The 18,052-nt window shown below is 40.5% G+C and overlaps 1 protein-coding gene across 5 annotated transcripts in view; it reads left to right on the forward strand.

Annotated features, from left to right (window-relative positions):
* The window catches only part of PKD2 (polycystin 2, transient receptor potential cation channel), a 69,328-nt gene that overhangs the window by 24,696 nt on the left and 26,580 nt on the right, over positions 1-18,052 (forward strand). For 4 of the 5 annotated variants that reach the window (XR_012434944.1, XM_005555387.5, XM_065545237.2 and 1 more), the window contains exons 3-6: positions 5,349-5,482; positions 7,480-7,730; positions 12,450-12,674; positions 15,999-16,227. Coding sequence is in view for 4 of the 5 variants with exons in the window: in XM_005555387.5 (XP_005555444.3) it covers positions 5,349-5,482; positions 7,480-7,730; positions 12,450-12,674; positions 15,999-16,227 (839 nt within the window). In the remaining variant the exon portion in view is untranslated. Of the gene's footprint in view, positions 1-4,202; positions 4,301-5,348; positions 5,483-7,479; positions 7,731-12,449; positions 12,675-15,998; positions 16,228-18,052 lie in introns of all 5 variants that reach the window. The other variant, XM_074040103.1, reaches the window with a different exon arrangement.

Here is an 18,052-nt window from a genome sequence, read left to right on the forward strand (position 1 = left end):
TGAAAGTGATACACATTCTATAGAAACCATACTTTCAATTTTGAAGTTTGGTCTTTTTCCAGGCTACCATACTCTAGAGATGGAGCCACAGCTCCCAGTCAGCCATGTGATTATGAGGGTAAGCGACCAGTACTCTACGGTGTATTGTATTGCCAGATGATGTTGCCCAACTAGCCTAATGTAAGTGTCTAAACATGTTTAAGGTAGGCCAGGCTAAGCTGTGTTGTTCATTCAGTAGGTTAGTTATATTACCTGCATTTTCAGCTTACGATATTTTCAGTTTACAATGGGTTTATCAGGATGTACCTCCACTATAAGTCAAGGTTATCATCTTGTATAGCACTTTGAGTTTATAGAGTCCCTTCAAATGTTTGTTTGCATTTTATTTCCACTGCATCCCTGTGAGGATATCATATAATACACAGCTAGCAAAGCAGTTCGTTTTCCTGTGCAAAGTGATAGCTTCATCTTGTGGCAGATTACCTGAAATACTGCGGCCAAGGCATCTTGGTTCTACTGTCTTTGCATCTAGTACGGTTATATTTTTATGGCAGCTCTGATTTCTTCTTTGGCCCAAGGGTTATTAAGAGAGGGAAAAAATTTAATTTCTTAACAGATATATATATCTATGTCAAGTCATATACTTAATTCAAACCCTTAATATTCCTAGGTAATTTTTGTCTACTTTATCTGTCAAAGATTGAAAGATACAGGGTTTTAAGTTTCCAACTGCCATTGTAGTTTTGATAATTCTTTTATTACTAACAGGTATTGCTCTATATATTTTGATGTTCTGTTATTCAATACATAAGAATTCATTACAGTTAAGTCATTATGTATAGTATAATTGACCAATGTAAAATAACCTTTTAATCAAACTGAGTGTTCACCTTATAATGTCCTCTGTCAGAGGATTATAATACCACTTAAAACCTTTTAAAAAATATTTTGTCCCTGATATATTTTCCCATTCATTTATTTTTAGCTTTGAGTGGGTTTCTTCTAACAATTCTAGAGATGCATTTTTATTTTTTAACCAATATTTAAAACTTTGTCATTTAGTAAGAGTCTAAACCATTCATGTTTCATGTGTTTTTTTTTGTCAAATTAATATTATTTAGTATTTTCCTCTCTTTTATATGTTCCTGTTATTTTCCATTTATATTCTTTTGCTGGATGGAAATTTTTTCTTTGCTTTTTTATCCTAATGATTTGGAATTTATATAATATATACTATTCTACAATACCCTTTATTTGTTTTTAATATTTGAACCTATATTTTTCAACAATATTAACAATAAAATAGTATTTGTTGCTATTTTGAAATGATAGACCATGTTTTTAAGGCAGCTTTTGTTAGTTCACATGCTGGTTGTTTGGTGATAGTTTCTTTTTTTTTTTTTTTTTTTTTTTTTAAAGTTTTTGAGACAAGGTCTCGCTCTATCGCCCAGGCTGGAGTGCAGTGGTGCAGTCTCACCCTGTTGCCCAACCTGGTCTCAAACTCTGGAGCTCAACGGTCTGCTCACCTCGGCCTCCCAAAGTGTGGGGATTACAGGTGTGAGCCATCGTGTCTGGCCGATACTGTGTTTTACTGTATTTTGCTCTAGTTTATTTTATGGAAAATGGAAATTCAGGGGTTAAGACAAGGATTAAATAGCAGAAGAAAGATGTGTACATATGTACAGATGTATGTGTCCTTTATGTATTTTTTAATACTCTTGTCTCCTTTCTGGTCCTCATTTAAGGTTATCTATTTCATGCACTAAATTTTTCTTCACAATTCATTTCATTTAGAGAGTGAATGCTACCTTCAAGTGGGCTTTCTCCAGTTTCCTTTCAGGGACTTAAAGGAGAAGTGATGTTAACAGTTTTATATTGCCATTGCATTTTACAGTGTGCAAATGTCTTCACATATATTTCTCCATTTGAGCTTTACAAAAGCCCTTGGTATTATTCTCATTTTCTGGTTTCCAAAATCAGGCTTAGAAGAGTTAAATAGTTGTCCAAGATCTCAAGATGCAAGACCTGCCATCATGAACAGAGGCAGATGTTCAGGATGGAGGCAAGCTGAAACTCAAAACCAAATCAGTATGACTCCAAATTCAGGGGGCTTTTAGCTGCCACCTGCATGGGCTCATGGTGTAGCTGACCACCAGAGTTTGTGAGCTGTCACTCAGGTGTGCCATGAACTTCCTTGGGACCTGGCACAGAAGGACTGAGTTAATGTTTGCTGATTAAATATCTGTTAAGGCTGGGCGCGGTGGCTCACGACCGTAATCCCAGCACTTTGGGAGGCCGAGCAGGGAGGATCACTTGAGCTCACAAGTTTGAGATAAGCCTGGGCAGCATGGCGAAACCCCATCTCTACGAAAAATTTAAAAATTAGCTGGCCATAGTGGTGCATGCCTGTAGTCCCAGGTACTCGGGAAACTGAGGTGGGAGGATCACTTGAGCCCATGAGATTGAGGCTACAGTGAGCGGAGATGGTGCCACTGCACTCCTGCCTTGGCCATAGAGCCAGACCTTGTCTCAAAAAAAAAAAAAAAAAAGAAAGAAAGAAAAGGTACAGTAATCATCCCTTCAAAGCTGAAAGGGATTATTTACCTGGCTGTCCAGCAGATGGTGCTACATAACCAAGAGAATCTGTTGCTTGCCCTTTGGTGAAGCTATTAAAGCCAATATAGATCTTGAGAATTTCAAAAGCAAAAATCAGTACTGGATTATGAGTGGTCTAGGAAAATAAAGGGATACATTTTCAATTCAGTATCTAAGATCCTTATATTTACATACTTATATATAGTTATACCATATTTATAAATAAAAATATGTAAATAATTTATCAAAATTCCTTTTTAACAACAACCACAGTAAACCCACAGGTTAAAAACTCCACAACAGTCTATATTAATCAGTCAATCCAAAGTACATTCCAATTCCAAGTTAATTGAAAATAATCAACTTAATTATTTGGTTGGCTCTTAGCAGCCTTCACTGCTTGCTCTTGTGTCATGTCCCTTTCTCTCCTCGATTGACTGTAGACTGACAGGCCTTTGCAGAGGACAGTGTACTCATGTCCATCCTTTGCATCCTTTGTGGGAGTTGGCTAGGCAGCACTCGCTGGGGACCCTATGAACTCTTCTGAGTGCAGAGATCACATCTTGTTCATCTTCATGCCCAATACCTTGTTCCATAAATATGAGTGGATTAGAATTCTAAACTCTTAACTCTTGTCGCAAGACAGTTCTGAGAGGTAGTAAGTCACGTAACACCTGAAGAGGACTGTTCTTGTCCTAATTACATTAGGTTATAGGATGACAGGTGAGGGAGCCAAACCAGGGGGACTGGACATTTTTCGTACGTCTCTAGATACGGTATACAAGTTGTGTGTATTATGTCTATTTACTGCTTAATTGATTGCTTGAGATGAACTCCCAAACACACTCGTGTTTGGATCATTATTACCTACCCTTCTTAAATAATCTTAATTTCCTATGATGCTTGAAAGGGGAAGAGGGGCCAGGTGTGGTGGCTCACACCTGTAATCCCAGCACTTTGGGAGGCCAAGGCAGGTGTATCACCTGAGGTCTGGAGTTCAAGACCAGCCTGATCAACATGGTGAAACCCCATCTCTACTAAAAATAAAACATCAGCTGGGCATGGTAGCACATGCCTGTAATCCTAGCTACTGGGGAGGCTGAAGTGGGAGAATTGCTTGAACCTGGGAGGTGGAGGTTGCAGTGAGCCGAGATTGCTCCATTGCACTCCAGCCTAGGCAACAACAGTGAAACTCTGTCTCAAAAAAAAAAAAAGAAAGAAAAATGCAGAGTGGGGAGAAGACAGCTGCATGAAGGAGAGATTTGCTAAATAGTACTTAATCCCAAAATAATTTCTATAGGTTTGAATATGATCCCTGAAATGTATTATAGTTTCAGGTAAGTATTAATCGTGGGTATTCAGAACTGTAGTTTTTAAAAAGCATAGAACATGTTTCCTTCCCCTTGAAACGTTTTATCAGCTAATTATAGGAATTATATTATACCTGCAATCATTAAAGTCCAGTATTAGAAAGTACTTGGTAAAGTGCTGAAATCTATAATAAATGCATTATAACAATCCAGTTAAGGAGGAAGAGCCACCATATTGAACATTTGTTAAGTGTCAACCACTGTACTGGATAAATTTTAGTTATTGTTTTTATTTAGGCACCAAAAAATCCATGGGATAGTTGGTTATCCCCATCTTACTGAAGAGGAAACTGAAGCTCAGAAAGTTTAAGCAACTTGCACAGGTCGTATAGCAAGTAAGGAGCATGGCCAGGAGTCAGACCCTGATCTCCTTTGGTCTACTAAGCTTGTAAAGGATCTTCCCACCTCCTTCCAAGACCATTCAAAATAATCAGTAAATGTCCATGGCAGGGATGTAGTTCGAGTTATAGGGTTCCATTCAAGATTTGACTGGTAGGTGGGAAGCAGATATGTCTGTGTCAGTCAGCATCTTAGAAAAAGGAGATGATGAACTCAAGTGGTGATTAAGAGAAGTTTAATGAAGGGACTATTTACAGAGATGTGGTGGGGTTAAGAGAACCAAAAAGGGGAAGTGATGCACTCAAAAAAAGTAACCACCTCCAGGCTTTAGGGAACTGGGGGAGGGAGTGGCATAGTGGGAGCCCAGTGTGGTTGTGAGAAAAGGGATTCCCTCAGCACCCATGGCCAAGATTAGAGTCTCCACTGCCAAACTGCATCCAGATGGTGAGGGTATGGAGAACAGGGGTGGGGGAACAAACTCTGTCCTTGATATCCCCATAGGGCAAAGGATTCCAGTTGGTACAGTTCATAAAGGTTAGCCTCAGGGCACAGAACAGGGCGGAGAAGAATGGAGAATTGATCTGGAGGAAACAAACAATGGCTTGCCCATGTTACTGCAGGGAGAGTAGGCAGTGTGCACAGCAGGAGGGTGGGGAGCCCAGCATAGCTATGACCTTGTGCAGATCAGCCTCACTGGTATGGAGGATCTGAGCCGAGAGGTGGTGGAAGATGAAATTGAGTAGGCATGTTGGAAGTCCCAAATATCAAGTAAACGTTCCTGATCTTACACTGATACTCAATAGTAAGCCAATTTTGTTTCATATGAGCCAATATTAATATTACATATTTCTTTTATAAGCCAGAGAGATAGGGAGATATCCTAGAAGAATGATAGGGGGAAGGAAGGCAGGGGTAAGAGAAGACCTTCTGTGGATATTTGTCCAAACTGTTTATCCATAGGAACAATCCCTTCGTGAAGGCTGCTGGTGTGTGAATGTGTGCCGATTCCCTTGGGGCGTTCATTTGGATCTTTCTGTGTTCCAGTGACCTACGGCATGATGAGCTCCAATGTGTACTACTACACCCGGATGATGTCACAGCTCTTCCTAGACACCCCCGTGTCCAAAACAGAGAAAACTAATTTTAAAACTCTGTCTTCCATGGAAGACTTCTGGAAGGTATTTGCAAATAACTTTGAAAGTACCTCTTTATCACAGAAAATTTTTCATTTGGCTTCATCATTTCAGTGCATGAGTATCGACAGGACCTGCTTTGCATTTAACACTGTGTGAGACGTAAGTTATGGTGAGTTGTTAGAAGTTACTGTTCCTGCTCTCAAAGAGGGGTAAAGTTAACACTGAGAACTTTGCCTGTGCCTTGCACTGTGCTGAGTGTTTCATACCTTACCTAATTTAATTTCTATGGTAACTCTATAAGGTAAGTACTAAGAGTATGCCCTAGTTTGTTAGTGAGGAAAATGAGATTCAGGATGCTTAAATCATATGGTCACATGGCTAGGGAACAAGAAAAATCGATTTTTTTCTAGCCTGACAGCTACTTCTTCATCCTAGTTTATAATTCGTTCCATGAGTCAAGATTCAATAAATATTTATTGAGAATCTCCTAGAATGTAAGGCCAGTGAAGGACAGTGTGGTTCTTCTGTCTTGCTTCGCCTTTTGCATTTTGTCTCTTTGTTGATGATGGCATATATCCCCAGCTCTTAGAACAGTGCTTGACACAAAGTAAGGACATTCTTTCAAAGGTCTGCTGTTGGTGGGGCTTGGTGGCTCACGCTTGTAATCCCAGCACTTTGGGAGGCCAAGGCAGGAGGATTGCTTGAGCCCAGGATTTCAAAACCAGCCTGGGCACAACATGGTAAGACTTTGTCTCTCCAAAAAAATTAAAGAATTAGCATGGTGGGGTGGCACACACCCGTAGTCCCAGCTACTCAGGAGGCTGAGGTGGGAGGATCACTTGAGTGATTGCTTGAGGTCGAGCCATGACCATGCTACTGCATTCCAGCCGGGGCAACAGAGTGAGACCCTGTCTCAAAAAAATCCAAAAAAAAAAAAAACAAAAACAAAAAACCAAAAACAAACAAAAGGTTTGCTGTTGTGAAGTTCAACCCAGTCCAGCCCCTTCCCAAATTCCAACATAGTTAACAGTATAGCAATGAATGATACCACAGGAAAAATATTAAACTCATCTGAGGGATATGGGGCTTGGAATCTAAGAAAATTGGAAGGGAAATTGAAAAGAAAATTATTGTTTCTCCTTAGGGAGATAGTTTCTAAAATTCTTACTAAACCCTGGGGTCAGAGCTATTGATTTTAAGGATAGAGACAACTGGGTCACAAGAACCTATTCATATACAAAAGTACTTGGCATCCAAAGCCACACTTGTATAATATGAATCTTTCACCATCTGAGAGGGCAAATCAGTCTATCTCTGTTGATCATCTGATAAGGATAGCACACTGAGAAATAGATCTGTTTTCCCTACAGGCATAGCTAGTTGTACAAACTAACAAGAGACTTTTGTATACACATTCCATGATGATAAATGCCAGTCTCTAAAGGGATAAGGAGGGATTGGAGAGTTCACCATACAGCAAAATAGTCCAGACAGGTGAAAGGTCTATCAGATGCCAGGCTGGTAATCAAAACTGTAGCCTTTTCTCTAAACAAGTTTAGAACCATGATTATGTGAGACATTATTTAATAAGGGGAAGTGGAGTTAATTATGACCCCACCTTTAGTCCAGGAACAAAAATCAGAGCTGCCACATATTAAGTACCCACTCTGTGCCAGGTGCAGTAACTATGCAAATCAGAGCTGCCACATATTAAGTACCCACTCTGTGCCAGGTGCAGTAACTATGCAAATCAGAGCTGCCACGTATTAAGTACCCACTCTGTGCCAGATGCAGTGACTACATAAAAGATGGGTTTTCCAGATGCAGGAACCTTGGTTCAGAGGACCCTGCTCAAGGCCTCATAGCTAACAAGTGATGGGGCAAGATGCTATCCCAAATCTCTCTGACGACAAAACTCATTCTTATCACTCTACTATTTTCATAGAGTTGCCAAATGCTTGGTTATGCAAACGTTCCAGGCAAGAGCAAGACAGCAGCTGAGCTTGGAACTTTTTCAGAGATGTTTCCTGTGCTTTTAGTTCACAGAAGGCTCCTTATTGGATGGGCTGTACTGGAAGATGCAGCCCAGTAACCAGACTGAAGCTGACAACCGAAGTTTCATCTTCTATGAGAACCTGTTGTTAGGGGTACCACGAATACGGCAACTCCGAGTCAGAAATGGATCCTGCTCTATCCCCCAGGACTTGAGAGATGAAATTAAAGAGTGCTATGATGTCTACTCTGTCAGTAGTGAAGATAGGGCTCCCTTCGGGCCCCGAAATGGAACCGCGTAAGTGTCTGGGACTCATTGCCACTTGGTGATATTCACTCATTTATTCTCTGACCTCCCACCATTCATTCATTCATTCCCTGACACCTTCACCGAGGCAAAAAGAAGTTCAGTGACTCTTCAGTGCTTATATTTAAACCTTAGCCAACTTGACCTTTGACTTCTCAAGTTTTCACTACTTTTTAGCCTTCTTCAGTTTCTACATGCATATTTTTCAAAAGACTAAATCGTTGACCATATGACCCACAAAAAATTAATTATCTGAGCCTTTGAAAATTTCATTTAAGATGCCCTGGGCCCTGTTTTTATAGGTCCAGTAACATCATCCACTAAGTTATTTAACAGCAAGTTTTCAGCTGCAGGAACTCTTTTTTTATAGGTCTTACAAACAGGTTTTTGTTCAGAATGGAGTTATTTAATGTGTAAGCTTGTGAGGCCATTTTTTGTTTGGTTTAAAGCCCATTTTACTCAAATGTTTGAGATTTTAAGTATGTATTTGTACACATGCATATTTACAGGGGCTTTTTGTACACTTTGGTACCCATACTTCAAACATCTTGTGTATTAAGGGAGGGCACTTACTATTTTAGAAGTATTGTAGTTATTATAAAGAAACAGGAAGACCTCCCAGGCCATTTCAGCGTGGGCCTTTGGGGTTGCTGTCCCTGGATACGTCACTGGTCAGAGTCATCTTCTAAGCTTTGCTCAGCTAATGCTGTCGGTTCATCTAGGTTCTTTTCTTGGAAACTGAGTTGCCCAGAATCCACATTTGTTACTATACAATGGGCAATCACCTTTTCAATTAGTGTATTCTTCTTGTACCATCCAGTGTATACTCTATTTATACCAGAACCCATAAGAAACAAATTTAGTAAAAATCCAAGTTGGACACAGTTTCTCATGCCTGTAATCCCAGCACTTTGGAAGGCCAAGGCGGGCAGATCACTTGAGGTCAGGAGTTCAAGACAGCCTAGCCAACATGGTGAAACCCTGATTCAACTAAAAATACAAAAATTAGCTGGGTGTGGTGGCATGTGCCTATAGTCCCAGCTACTCGGGAGGCTGAGGCAGGAGAATTGCTTGAACCCAAGTGGTGGAGGTTGCAGTGAGCCGAGATCTCACCACTGCACTCCAGCCTGGGCAACAGAGCAAGAGTCCACCTCAGAAAAAAAAAAAAAAATTTAGTAAAACTCCGGAGCTTTAGAACAAAGGTACTAAATAATCTCAAAGAACATTATCATCCAAGTTATATTAGTGATTTCGCTTTCTTTAAAAATAAAAAATTTATTAGAGATGGAGCCTCTTGATGTTGCCCAGGCTGGCCTCAAACTCCTGGGCTCAAGCAATTCTCCAGCCTCAGCCTCCCAAGTAGCCGGGACTATAGAATATGCCACCATGCCCAGCTTTATTTTGCTTTCTAGTGTGCCTTTTTGTAGTAAGCATAAGCATGCCTTCCATCTGTGATACCCTTTCCAATATTTTATTTATCTCACATCACTAAGAAGATAAATTTATACAGCCACGGCTCTGTGCCAGACATTATTTAAGAAGTTATTTCACGCATTATCTCATCTACTTTCACAAAACAACTCTAAAATAGGTATCATCTCCATTTTATAGATGAAAAACCTGAGGCTCACTTGCCCAAAGTGTCACAGCTAGCAAATGGAACTGAACCAAGATTTAAGCAGCCTGACTCCAAAACCCATGTTTCATCTACTAAACCTCTTCCATATTAATTCCTCCTCCGTATTAATTACATCATTAGGGTGGCTTTTCGATGCTCTCAGCTGCCCATCAGTACTCAAGCTTCCTGAGGGCAGGGATTCTATTTTGTTAACTGCTGTGTTCTCAAAGCCTTGAACAATGCCTCATATGTAAAGATACTAATAAATATGTGTTGGATGCATGTATGAATGAGTGATTTCTACTCCAGGGTGGATTGCCAAAGGGGACCTTCCCTGTCATATCTAAACCATCCCTTTATTCTTCGACATTCTCAAGTCACTCCAATTTCTTCTTCCCATCAACTCCAAACTTCTTGGAAGAATAGTCTTCATTTGCCACTTCCATTTCCTTACCCTCGATTTACCTCTTAAAGCTTAGGTTCTTGCTTTTGACATCTCACCAGGAAGCCACTAGGGACCTCTAGTTAGCAAATCCACTGAACAAATCTCAGTCTTTATCCCCTTCATCCTGTCTGCAGAAGGTGGCAGTGTTGACTGCTCATTCTTTTGACTTCCGTGAGGAACTCTACACTTTGGGTTCTTTTAACTCTGAAACCCCTTTCTCTCACTTCTCCTGTCTTATTCCCAGGTTCTATATTTGTATCTCCATCTTTTTTTTCTTTACTCTCTTTCCCATGACATTCAGATGGCTTCCACTGGCATCTTTATTTGGTGACTCGTCATTTCTTTAACAATGTGCCAGGCATGTTCCCATTGCTAGAAGTCACCCCTCTTCTAGTCCCCGTGATGCTGAAGAAACAAAGCAGCAGGAAACAGAAGCAAACATCCTTTCTTCACAGAGCTTGCATTCTAGTGATACAAGATACATCTCTATTCCGCCTGGATGTCCCACACCTCTTGTGATTCAATATGCCCCAAATTAAACTTATCGTTTTCTTATGGGATCTGCTCTTCCTTCTGTTAATGGCACTGCTATCTTCCTATTGCCCTGAAAGAGACTCCAGAGTCATTTTTGAGCCATGTTTCCTCCTTGCCCCAACTTCCAAATCAGTTGCCAAGTTCTGCTGGCAGTCACTGTGGTGAGACTCTCTCACTCCTTCCTTCCCCTTCCCATCTTCACTGAGTGAGTTCAGGCCTCATTACCTCTTGGTTATTGCTAATGGAGCTATGTCAGGGGTCCCTAAGACCACCCCCATGTTCAGTGATTCACTAGAAGGACTCAGCATAGAGGCATCCTCATAGCTAAGGTTTATTATGGTGAAAGGATACAAAAGAAAAGGCACATGGGGAAAACCCAGTGTAGGCTTCCAGGAGCCCTCTCCCAGTGAGGTCACATAGGATGTGCTGAATTTCTCCAGGAACAAGCTGTAACAATGTGTGAAATGTCTATCAGAGAGGTTAATTAGAGACTCAGTGCCTGGGGTGTTCACTGGATACTGGTACTGGTTTATGACTGGCATGTGCCAAAATTGCCGACTCCCAGAAGGAAAGCAGGTGTTGAGTGTAAAGCCACATTGCTTGTACAAATAGCACAGGCACAGCAAGCCTCTCTTACCGGTCAGGGAAATTGTACACCAGTGCAGGGAGCTGTTTATCAGTCAGGTTCCCAGATGCCAGCCAAAGTCCAACCTTGCAAACAGGCCTTCCTAAGGAAAGACCATCTCAGGCCTGCTGTGTTAACTCTTTTCTGCACGTGAGCCCTCTTCCTCCCCACTCCAGTCTTCCCTGCCGCCACCAGAGCAGCCCTGTTCTGTGCCTCTCAGAACTTTCCCTTCATAGACTCCTTCATGTTTGCCCTTCAGAAGCTGACCACAGACTACCTTTCGATCTACCATTCTTTACCTTGTGGAGCCAAACTGAACTACTTACTTCTTCTCTTGACCAATGGCTCACCGTTAGAAATGCCCTTTCCATTTTGTATTAGTCTTTCTCACGCTGCTGATAAAGACATACCTGAGACTGGGCAATTTACCAAAGAAAGAGGTTTAATGGACCTACAGTTCCACATGGCTGGGGAGGCCTCACAATCATGGTGGAAGGCAAGGAGGAGCAAGTGATGTCTTACATGGATGGCAGCAGGCAAAGAGAGAGAGCTTGTGCAGGGAAAATCCCCCTTGTAAAACCATCAAATCTTGTGAGACTTATTTACTATCACGAGACCAGCATGGGAAAGACCTGCCCCCATGATTCAATTACCTCCTACCGGGTTTCTCCAACAAAACATGGGAATTGTGGGAGTTACAATTCAAGATAAGTTTGGTTGGGGACACAGCCAAACCATATCAGCATTCACCTGTGCAAGTCCAGGTCCTACTCACCTTTCATGGCTCAGGTCCAACACAGCTTCTTCCTAAAGCCTTTTCTAATCCATCCCTTCATTGCCAGATCCCCAAATAAGGATAGCTTTCCTCTGATCTGCCAGCCTAATTTCTTAAGTCTTTTGCTTCTTATTATTATCCACCTTGTATTTTACTTGTTTAATTACAACTTTTGTTTTCCTACTTGTTTTAAATTTGGGAGGGAAAGGACCTTTATATCCCCATTAGTGCCAAAGAAGCATCTGTTTTCTAAGAGATCCTCTGAATATTTGTGGATGAAATTCCCAAATGCTGACAATGCCACTTGATGAACTTGTCCCTCTTTTGGCTGTAAATTTCTCTGGGGACCTCAAGTTATCTAGTCCCTGAGCACAGTTACCCAGAGAAGGCAGCCATATAAACTGAGCAGAGGCTCTAGAGCAGAGCAGAGGCTCTAGGGACAGACAGCCCTGGCATTGGTTCCTGAGTCTACCTTCAAAACTTTGGGACTACATTGACCTCACTAAGCCTCAGGGCCCTCATTCCTAAAGTGAGGCTAATAACAGTATGAGAATTAACCAAGAAAACACTTATGAAGTGCCAGGTCAGGCACATTACCCAGCTTGATAGGCCTTAATGCATACTTTATTTTACAAGGAACCAGCTGTCCTTGTAATTGCCACAAGTGTTCCACTGATTTTAACTGTTTGTTTTTTGGTTTTGTTTTTAATCAGTTGGATCTACACAAGTGAAAAAGACTTGAATGGTAGTAGCCACTGGGGAATCATTGCAACTTATAGTGGAGCTGGCTATTATCTGGATTTGTCAAGAACAAGAGAGGAAACAGCTGCACAAGTTGCTAGCCTCAAGAAAAATGTCTGGCTGGACCGAGGAACCAGGGCAACTTTTATTGACTTCTCAGTGTACAACGCCAACATTAACCTGTTCTGTGTGGTCAGGTGTGTACTGAGGACACGCATCCCTCCTATTTTTGTGTATTTGTATGTACATCCTATCCTGGGGTTGGCCAGAAAAACCTTTGCCTGCCGTTAACTAAATGAGGATGCCAAGGACCCAGAGAGATAGCAAGGGAGGGGTAAAAACTGAAGGCTTATTGAAATAAAGGATATTTGAGGAAGGAAGTTGGGATCCTAGAATATTACAAGTTGGAAAGAACCTTAACTCTGGTCCAAGTTCATCTCAATGCTGGAACCTTTCCAGATAAGTATTGTGTTTTTCTAACATCTGTCCCTACCCATTATGAGGATGATCGGTGCCACATGTTCCATCACCAAGTCCCCTGCCTATCAAATCTTGATTCATTCCCTGGAGTTTCTCACTCTCAGATGAGCCTCTGCTATTATCACACAAGCACAGTAATTGGAGTGCTTGTAGGACGCTCAGTAGGATACCCAGGTACCTGCTCATGCTAAGGGCTGTCAGAGTCACATAAAGTTCCTTCCTCAGATCCTGGGATGTTGCCATGATGACCCCTCTGGGAGACAGTAACGAAACTGACAAAGATTCCACTGGCTTGTCTGGGACCCAACTCCATTCATTTATTCAGCAAACATCTATTGGACACTTAATATGGGCTAGACATTGTTCTTGGCTCTTGGGACATGTCAGCAAACACAACAAAGATCCCTGCCTTTGCAGAGCTTGCCTCCAACCAGGAGGAGATAGAGAATAAACATTAAACAATAAACAATACAAATAATATAGTAGTTATTTTATTATATAATATATAAAATATTAGAAGGTGATAGGTACTATTAAAAAGAAGGAAAAAGCAGAGCAAGAGGGAGTCAGAGTTCACCCACTTTAATCTTCCTGGTGAGCATGTCAGCAATACCCAAACATCACTAACATGGATTATTGCATGTATATTTACACACAAGATAAGAAGGGTTTATTCTCATAATAGTCTTGTCATTGTTCTTGAGGTTAAGCTCAATTCTGCTTTACGTGGCTTGTTGGATTGTCCCAGTCCTTGTATTTAACAACGTTTGCAGAAAATAGTACCACATTAAATCAATTACAGGTTATCCCTTATCTAAAATGCTTCAGACCGGAATGTTTGAGATTTAAGATTTTTTTCAGATTTTGGAATGTCTGCATATATATAAAATGAGATATCTTGGGGATGGGACCCAAGTCTAAACACAAAATTCATTTATGTTTCATAAATGAAACTTCATGCATATAGCCTGAAGGAAATTTTATTTTTCCCTTAGGGATGTTCAATAAACTGTTGTGTGCCTGCATGTTGACAATGACCTGTCACATGAAGTCAGGTGTGGAATTTTCCACTTATGCGGTCATGTCGATGCTGAAAAAGTTTGGGATTTTGAAGCATTTTATATTTCAGATTTTCAGATTAGAAACATTCAACCTGTCCTTGCTCACAGTGGCAAAAAAAAGAAAAAGAGAAGGAGGGAGGGAGGAATGAAGCTAGGAAGGAGGGAGGGAGGGAGGGGAAGGAGGAAGGAAGGAAGGAAGGAAGGAAGGAAGGAAGGAAGGAAGGAAGGAAGGAAGGAAGGAAGGAAGGAAATACTCAACCAGTAGTCCAGTAGTAGTTATCACTAGAAATGAATGAAAATCTATTGCAGTTATTATTGAGTTTTTCCTAAGTATTCCAGTGAAGATCAAAAGAATAGAATAAAAAGGAAGAGAATAAAAACAGAGAGGCAACTCTGATATTTTAGTAAATTCTATTTATAGAAGGTATTGAGTATTTCTTTTGCTTCCTCATATACTTTAAGGATAAACATTGTTAAGACAACTGCTTCATTTCTCTATACTGTTTTTCTAAGTTTCTGGAAGTGGTTGACTACTGCAGGGCCAGAATGGACCAGAGAAATGACTTGACTCTTGAAGGCCACTTCCTTCCCTTTTGAGTTCCCAATGAGGCTGTCACATACAAGACTCTTGGCTTCAGTGTTGCTCTCCTGAGTTTTTGGTTCTTACCCCTACTCTCCAACACATCAAATAGGAAAGAAAGAACAGGAAAACTGACAATGAAAAGGAAGGAAAATGTTCACACTTCTCTGACCAGTTCTAATTTACCATAGTCCCTGTTTTTACTTGATTATTGCTCATGCATGTGTCCTGGATGCTCAAGTTCCAGGTACGGCTATCTGTCCTGTAATGGCAGAGATAATGATGGCTAGTAGCTGACTAAAGGGCTTTTAAATGTCTTAAAATGAAGCAGCTAGAGATTCTGTTTCTAGTTAGATAAGGAGTCTGTGTCATTAACTGAATCACCCAGCTTTCTCAGTGTGACACCTACGAAATGGTGTTTGACAAAAAAAACCCTCAGTCCAGTTATGGTAAAGCGGTAAAGATCAGAGCCATTAGTATGGATGTAAAACAGTGTATGTTTTAGACAATCAGACATCTATTGAGTACACACCTATTCATTATAAGGCTCTGGGAAGAAGAGAGATTCCCTGGAGGACAAACTATTTGATGCTATTTAGGTTTTACCTAATGAACGAATGAGAGACTCAGTTCCTATCTTTACATATGTACAAAATATATCCTACTTCTCAACGAGATCACACAAGTTTTGAGTGGATGGCTTGTATTTCTTTATATTCTTCATGTTGCCTAGGAGAAGGACTTGAATTTAATAAAGTCCTAGGGCCAGGCACAGTGGCTCACTCCTGTAATTCCAGCACTTGGAAAGGCCCAGGCAGGAGTATCATTTGAGCCCAGAAGTTTGAGACCAACCTGGGCAAAAGGGCAAGACTCAGTCTCTGCCAAAAAAAAAAAAAATTAGTCGGGCGTCGTACTGCACACTTATAGTCCCAGCTACTCAGGGGTCTAAGGCAGGAGAATCCCTTGAGCCCTGGAATTTGAGGCAGCAGTGAGCTATGATTGCAACACTGCACTCTAGCCTGGGCAACAAAGCGAGTCCCTAGCTCTTAAAAAATAATAACAGAAGTCCTAGAAAAGTTTGTGTGTTGATTTACTTTTACATTAAAAGTATATGGCATTTTGAGCAGCATAAATATAGAAAAATAGAGGGAAGACTGAGCAGGAAGTTCTCCTTTGGGACTGAAAGACCTCAGGAAGTCTTACTCCATTGATGGCACAAAATTCTACAAGTATGGAATTATTAGCTATGATCAAAATGTTTTGCCACTAGTTTGAGGGGACTCATCGTAGCGGTTTAATTACCTTGTAGTGCACGAACAGAATAGATGGCCATCCGTTCCTGGCTATATTCATGTGTTGTTGTTGTTGTTATTGTTTTAATTGTTCTTATTTCCATGCAGGTTATTGGTTGAATTCCCAGCAACAGGCGGTGTGATTCCATCTTGGCAATTTCAGCCTTTAAAGCTGATCCGATATGTCACAACTTTTGATTTCTTCCTGGCAGCCTGTGAGATTATCTTTTGTTTCTTTATCCTTTACTACGTGGTGGAAGAGATATTGGAAATTCGCATTCACAAACTACACTATTTCAGGAGTTTCTGGAATTGTCTGGATGTTGTGATCGTTGTGGTAGGTTTGAGAACAACACCAAATTTCCTATTCTGTCCTACAAGCATGTTAACTAGAGTCTTAGATCTCCTCAGCCTTGTGGATCTTGATATTCCCAAAAAAGAATCGAAAAGTCCCCTTCAAGTATATCAACTTCTGTTACTAATTATTTTCTCATTTTGCATGAGTAACTTTTCTGAGTATGAAGTGGAGAGGTATTTACAGTATGCTCTCAACCATGCTAATGAGAATATCTCAGTAATTCATATTTGGCTTTAGTATGCCACAGGAGATGTGGAGGAGAAAACAGTTTTTTTTCTTTGTTTTTTTTTCACTAATGATATTTTTCTTCAACTGCTAGTAAAGATCAATTTGTATTTTCCTGCACATGTGTAAAGTTACAGCAAGAAAAACCTTGTCAGCCAGGTGTGGTGGCTCATGCCTGTAATCCCAGCACTTTGGGAGGCCAAGGCAGGAGGATTGTTTAAGCCCCAGAGTTCAAGACCAGCCCGGGTAACATAGTGAGACTCTGTCTTTACAAAAAAAAAAAAAATTTTTAATTAGTCAGGCATGGTGGCACACACCTGTAGTCTCAGCTATTCCAGAGGCCGAAGTGGGAGGATCATTTGAGCCCAGGAGGTTGAGGCTGCAGTGAGCTGTAAATGCACCACTGTACTGCAGCCTGGGTGACAGAGTGAGACCTTGCCTTGAAAAGAAAAGAAAAAAGAAAAATCATCCTGAAAATATTTTGGGTGGCAGAGAAAACTTTCTGCAGTTTAAAATTTTCTGCAAATAGTGTATAGGGTATAAAATGTAAGTTATATTCATCAAAGTTTTCTGTATGAGGTACAAGAAATCAAAGGCAGGCCATGCATGGTGGCTCATACCTATAACCCAGCACTTTAGGGAACTGAGGTGGGAGGATCACTTGAGGTCAGGAGTTTGATACCAGCCTGGGCAACATAGTGAGACCCCCATCTCTAAAAAATAAAAATAAAAAATAAATCAAAGGCAGAGTCATAATCAAGACCATGACACCATGTAAATTCTGTGTCTGCCCTTGACTCTATTATAACTGCTAATATTTTTTCAAGATGTTTACCTGTCATTCTTATCACTTAATTAAGCATCAGTCACTTCCTTCCTATGGCCTCAGTGTATAAAAGACATTTTACAAGCTTTTCTCCCTTCAGCAATAACAGGTAACCTTTCGCTAAGTCCAGTTTTACATTTAAGTATATAACAACATGCTTAATTGTTAGATGCTCACAAGCTTTGCTTGGCATAGGTGTACCATGTATTATTCTATGTCTTTCCTTCCCACTGCCTATGATAACCATTACCTTCTGAAATCTCAGTAAATAATGCACTACCCTATTAGCATTCTCTCTTCTGTTAGCCCTCCTCATGAGAATTATTCTTTCCCTCATCCCAGGCCTAAAAATTCATTTGGCCTTTGTGAAGCATTTACATCAAGTCATTATTAAACTCTTCCCCGCTAGAATTATTAATAGTTGATAAAATATAGAAAATATGTTATTCATATGTGAGTGAAAGAACACTTAAGGTATAAAAAAGAACTACCTGGCCATATATTGCATGGCAATAACAATATTAGCAGTGATAATAATTGTAATAGTAACAATAATAATGGCTAACACTTTAGAAGCTACTGTGTTAGGCATCTCTGGGTGCTTTTCATGGTACAGAAACTCATTTGTTCCTCATAGTAACACTGCCTCTCAAGCCATGGATATGTGCACTTCAGAAAGAGTTTTTACTTAAAGTAAAAATTCCTATAGAATAGATGGTGTTGACCTCATCAGGTCATGATGCAGTTAGAAGT

Source organism: Macaca fascicularis, chromosome 5 (assembly GCF_037993035.2).
Source record: "Macaca fascicularis isolate 582-1 chromosome 5, T2T-MFA8v1.1".
In the NCBI taxonomy this organism is placed as follows: Eukaryota; Metazoa; Chordata; class Mammalia; order Primates; family Cercopithecidae; genus Macaca; species Macaca fascicularis.